General features: G+C 32.6%; 1 protein-coding gene across 1 annotated transcript; it reads left to right on the top strand.

The window, feature by feature from the left end:
• The first annotated feature begins 662 nt into the window (after nt 1–662).
• Nucleotides 663–1,607, top strand: LOC107507119 (olfactory receptor 51V1-like). Its single transcript, XM_016138130.2, is given in 1 exon segment — nt 663–1,607. A coding segment is annotated over 1 exon segment (945 nt).
• Nucleotides 1,608–6,000: the final 4,393 nt, after the last annotated feature.

Raw genomic sequence — 6,000 nt, 5'->3', positions numbered from 1 at the left:
TATATACTTCTCACATCTGCATAAATCTTGCTTCCTTTAGAATCTCAATGCCGCCATGACAAAAGAAGAGCAAGCTCTGTTTTAAAAATTGGCGAGGACATCTATGAAGTGTCAGTTGATCTTTAAGGCCCTAAACATAGATGTCAGAATGGACAATGTGACTGGTAAATGACTACTATATAACTTAGTATTTTATGTAATGAGCAAAGGTTAATCTTACACCACGCAGCAGTAATTGAAATTTATTTCATAAGGCTTTAAATGTGAATAACCTGAATGTATTTTTCTTTTCTACTTTGTATGTTGAAACTTCATTATTATACCTTCACCAACCAGAAATCATTTTTACTGCTATTTTAATGAGAAGCCTTGATTTTGATACTGTGGATATGTACACTGATTCTTCTAATGGGACCAATAATCTAATAACAAGGAGGTTTCAAATGTAGACATAAATTAATTTCATCTCTGTTTCACTACAAATTAAACTTCTGAAAAAATACAGGCACCGCTCTTTTATCTAATGAGTTTTTGTGCTAATCCAACTATTCTTATTATAGCTGTTACTATAGATTTTATACCAAAGCAGCAGAAAATACATATGAATCTTAATCAGCTGTTAGATACATTTTTCCTTGAAAGGTTTCCGTTTTTATAGATCAATGTCCGTTCGACCTGATTTGAAAATCAGTAATTCCACATTTCTTCTTACGGGTTTCCCTGGCCTAGAACAGGACTATCCCTGGCTATCTGTCTCCTTCTCTAGCATCTATGCTTTGATTCTCTCAGGGAACTGCCTGGTGCTGCATGTGATTCGTACTGAGCCAAGCCTGCATCAGCCCATGTTCTACTTCCTGGCCATGCTGGCCCTCACCGACCTGTGCATGGGGTTGTCCACGGTGCACACAGTGCTGGAGATCCTGTGGGGGCTCAGCCAAGAGGTCAGCCTGGATGCCTGCATTGCACAAACCTTCTTTGTTCATGGTCTATCATGCATGGAGTCTGGAGTCCTTCTTGCCATGGCCTTTGATCGCTTTACAGCAATCTGCAATCCTCTGAGATACACTTCCATTCTCACCAATGCCAGAATCATCAATATTGGTATGGTCATTTTAGGGAGGAGTTTCCTGTTCATTACTGCTCCCATCATCCGCCTAAAGTTCTTCCATTACTGCTGCCCCCACATCCTCTCCCACTCTTTCTGCCTGCACCAGGACCTACTCCGGCTGGCCTGCTCTGACATCCGCTTCAACAGCTTCTATGCCTTAGCCCTGGTCATCCGCACACTGCTTTTGGATTCAGTGCTCATTCTCATCTCAGACATCTTGATTCTGCACTCAGTCTTGGCTATTGCATCCCGAGAGGAGCGACTCTAGTCCTTGCAGACTTGTGTCTCCCATATCTGTGCCATCCTGGTTTTTTACATCCCAATCACTGGTCTGACTATGGTGCACCGCTTTGGGAAGCACCTCTCTCCTGTGGTCCACGTTCTCATGGGCAACATCTATATCCTTTTCCCACCCTTGATGAACCCCATCATCTACAGTGTCAAGACCCAGCAGATCCGTGGCAGGATTCAGAGGTGGTTATCCAGGAAGAAGGAGTGAAAGAAACACTTTAGATCAAAAAGGCGTAAGTGGCCTAGATGCAGAAAACTTTAGGCAAAGAGAGAGAATGAATGTATTTATTTTAGAAGTTAAATATAAGGCAACTGACCATAAAGGTTTTATGTGATATGCTATTAGTTGAAAGTTTATAGGTATCAAGAATGGTAATAAAACCATGTGTCACAATTCAAGTACAATGTTGGAAATAATGAAAATAGAATCATTCATCACACGTCCTTATCATTTTCTGTCCAGGAAAAGATAATATTAACAATTACTTAGAAAAATTATTTTGCAAGAAATATCTACAAGAAAGTCTTCCCTACACCCAGTTTATATTAACAGAGGCACAGTTTTATCACCACTTTGAATGGTTGCCTTGAGCAACATAAAAGTTACAATTGGTCTCTCACCTTAAATAATATTTTCAGACCGGTTAATAGTTTGTTTATGAAGTATTCCAAATCATTATTGCCATTCTCTTCTCACTGATTTATTAAGAAACCCTGTTTCTTGCTTCTCGAAGGAAATTTGTCCCTCTCCTTTACATATCTATAAATGACTACCAACCTTGCAATCTTAATTCTAGTCTTACAGTAATTGATATCCTTTACTGTCCAGAATCAATGCTTCACATATCTAGTTTATTGGATCTTCTCTTATCTTTTCTAGATTTGACAAAAATCAGGAAGACAAGCCCTTTTTTGTGTTGAATCTATATATTACTTGAACATTAATAAGAGGTCAGATGACTAGCCATTTAGGAAAGTAATAAAACCTATTCTGTACTGAAAACTTTGTGGAATTATTATTTATGAGGATATTCAAAGGAAGAAGACTTTATTTTATTTTTTTTAATCTCTAGTGACAAAACATCTTCATCTTCCTCATCCTTAATATCAAATTAGAAAAAAATACTAACATTTATGCTACTAGCTAAAGTAAATCTTAATAAGTTCATAGAACTCTGTCTATGAATTTCTGAGACCAAACTTGGTAAACATTTTATCTCATAATTTTTCCAAATATTCTAATTCATAACCATGTTCCCTCTTCTATATTAAAGACTCTGAATTATTAATCCCATGATTCAATCTTTATAGCATATATTCTTGAAGAGGCAGTACTGTTTTGACATAAATGTAAAATATATTAAGGCACATGGATAGCTATGAGATAAGGTGACTTAGCAAATATGTAAGTATATAAATTAGTAAGCTCTTAAATTTTATTTTATTTTATTTTTTTAAATTAAGTTTATTGAGGAAGCTCTTCACTTTTAATCTTAATCAGAAAATGTACAAATAAAGTTAGAAGATTAGATGAAGAATGAAAAAGTGTACCTGGGGAAAATGTGGCTTTGTTATTAGATTCTTTTGGAGTCCTTATTTACATTTTGAAAAGTCAAGATTTGGACAAATCATAAATAGTGTAGTGGACTGATAATAAAAATAACTTCTAATCTTCAAGGGTATTATGGCGTCCAGTTCATAACGTAATATCTACCTTTTTTTCCAACTTCCCAATAAATAGTACAGATGTATGAAACAATAATAAATATTAAACTCTTAAAATATTTGCAGTTCAACACATGATAAGAATTACTTTTCTTAGGCAAAAAGTTTTGGCAAACAAACATGGCAAAAGACGTAATAAGGCAATAAAAAGAAGACAGGATTTACTTTGTCAGTACTTAGAAAAGAAATTAAAATGGCCAATAAATATTAAAAGATATTCGATCTCATTTAAATTTAAATTGCCACAGAAGTTTTAAAAAGGAGGTCAAATACAATTTCACATTTGGAATGAACGCACAATGCAATATACATATGATGTATTATTGAATTGTACACTTGAAACCTATATAATTTTATTAACCAGTGTCACACCCGTAAATTTAATAAAATAGAAAAAGAAAAAAGAAGGAAATGAAAATATGATTGTCAGGAGTCACTGAAGCCGAGAATGTAAGATACTAAGAGACTTGCATATGCTTTTAATATAAATACAGCTTAGCACAAATTTTTTGAGCTAAATTTGTCAGTGCTATACAAATATTAAATTATCATACATGTCAACTCCAAAATCCCTTATTTAGGTTATATGTGGGAATTGGTAAAATATGTACCATTCTATAACTTCTATATCTTTAGTTATTATTAGCTTTTCTTTGTTAATTTCATAACAATAAAAAAATGTTAATTTTATAGAAATACGTTATATCTTGTAGCCACAATAGAGGAGAGAGTTCTTTTAATAACTGAAAATCTCCTTTGTTCTCATCTTAAGTATCAGCATTTCCAAAAAACACTTTTTTTTTTAATGGATCAGACCATGAATATTTTAGTCTTTGCAGGCCACATGTGGTCTCTTTCATATATTTTCTTTGTGGTTTTGTTTTATAAACATTTACAAATGCAAAAAGCTTTCTTAACTCAAAACTGTGCAAAAACCACTACAGGAGGGATGTGGTCTGCAAGCTGTAGACAATATCTACACACAAAAAATAAAGAGCCACTAAACTATTTTCTATGTCCACAAGCTTTATTAGTTTCTTGTCACAGTTTAGTGGTGCCAGAGGGAAAGAGGGAGGAGTGCAGGTAGTAAGGGTAAAAGGGATCAAACACATAGTGATGGAAGGTGATTTGACTTTGGGTGGTGAACAACAATGCAATATAGAGATGATATATTATTGAATTGTACACTTGAAACCTATAAAATTTTATTAACCAATACCACTGCAAACATGTAATAAAAAAGATAAATAAAATGGTATCATTTCTAAGACGTAACCTAATTTGAGAAGTATGATAATGTGAAAAAGAGCTGGTGTTAAAATCGATGGATGCAATATAATATGAAGCATAATACTATTGTCTAGAGGACTGTTTCACAAATTCTTTCAAAAACACTTGTTACTATTTCTTGAAGAAGAAACTTTTTCTTAACTTTTAGATGTAATAATTTTGAAATAATTTTGTCCTATTTCACGAGATCGGAAACAGCACCTCAAATCAACTCACTCTGAAATTCCTTCTATGTATAATAGTATAAAGTATTTGGTTTGGGGGTTACCCTTAAAACAATTTAAAAAATAAAGAGGGCTTCAGTGGAAATATAAAAGATACGCGTTTTATTAATTAATTTATTTAACAGACAATTGACTTTTCTAAACTATAAAAATATGTTCCTATGGTTGTGGTAATCATTTCACAATGTATTCATATGTCAAAATAGCAAGTTGCACATCTTAAATATGTACAATTTTTATTTGTCAATTATACCTTAATAAAGGTGTTAAAAAATTTTTTTAAATAAAGAAATTATAAAAATATGACCACAATACACAAAAGATAAAGACAGTAAAGAGAATTATATGGTTCTAAAGTTTTTATAACCTACTAAAGTGTTATAAAAATAGTTAATATAATTTTATATATGTTCATTGTATACTAAAGTATTAAACTATTTTAGCTGTTTTAGAGTTATTTCTAAATTATGGAAATAATTAGTATAAAATATAGAAGTATAAAAAGCCAATAGAGAAGATCAAAATGGAATATTAAAAATGTTTTTATCCCAAAAAATGTAAGGTAGTAAAAGCAAGAGAGTTAAATGGTAAATAAATTTTAATGTAGTAGAATTAAGCCTGAGTATACTGATAGCTACACTAAAAATAAATGGATTAAACATTCCAATTCAAAGACAGAAATCATTAGAATTAATAAGAAAGAAAAATTCTGAAAGTATTTTTTGTTTGTTTTAAACAAGATGGATGTTACACAGTAAAGTCATTGGTGAGACAAAATAAAAGGGTAAAAAGTTATAAACTGAAAACACTCATCACAAGAATGATGAAGTTGCTATGTGAATATTAGTAATACAAGAGATAACAATAAAAGTGTCTTATCACGAAGACAAAGTAACACTAAACCTATGTAATGATATATTTCAAAGATAAAATTATATATCTTGAATTTTTCAGATCTTGGTAGCCTCATTATTTTCTAAGTCTTATAAGTATTTTACATCTGCATGTCTACACAAAACTCATTTGCAAATCTTGGTCTTCTTAGAGCCTTCTCAGTGAGTTAAACATTTGAATCAACACGAGGTGCAATGAGACTGTCTCTAGAGACTGAATTTACTAAAGATGAACTCAAGTCACCGTGTTACATAGCTCCCTAGTCTTCATATATCTGTGCATAGTCCTGGCCCAGTCTTGTTTCTCTCCATTTTTATGTCTCCTTTGTGTAAAATCCAAGAACTGTCGGACCTTCCAAAACTGATGAGACTCCTGAGCATCATAATATCCTATTACAAGGCAGCCATAGCTACCAATTTGTCTACAGAGCTCTCAATGCTCCCAAAGCCATCTCTGTCATATATTTCA

Source organism: Rousettus aegyptiacus, unplaced genomic scaffold, assembly GCF_014176215.1.
Source record: "Rousettus aegyptiacus isolate mRouAeg1 unplaced genomic scaffold, mRouAeg1.p scaffold_m13_p_5, whole genome shotgun sequence".
NCBI lineage: Eukaryota > Metazoa > Chordata > Mammalia > Chiroptera > Pteropodidae > Rousettus > Rousettus aegyptiacus.
Note: the sequence above shows the minus strand (reverse complement) of the source record. Positions and strands in the feature narration are given on the sequence as shown.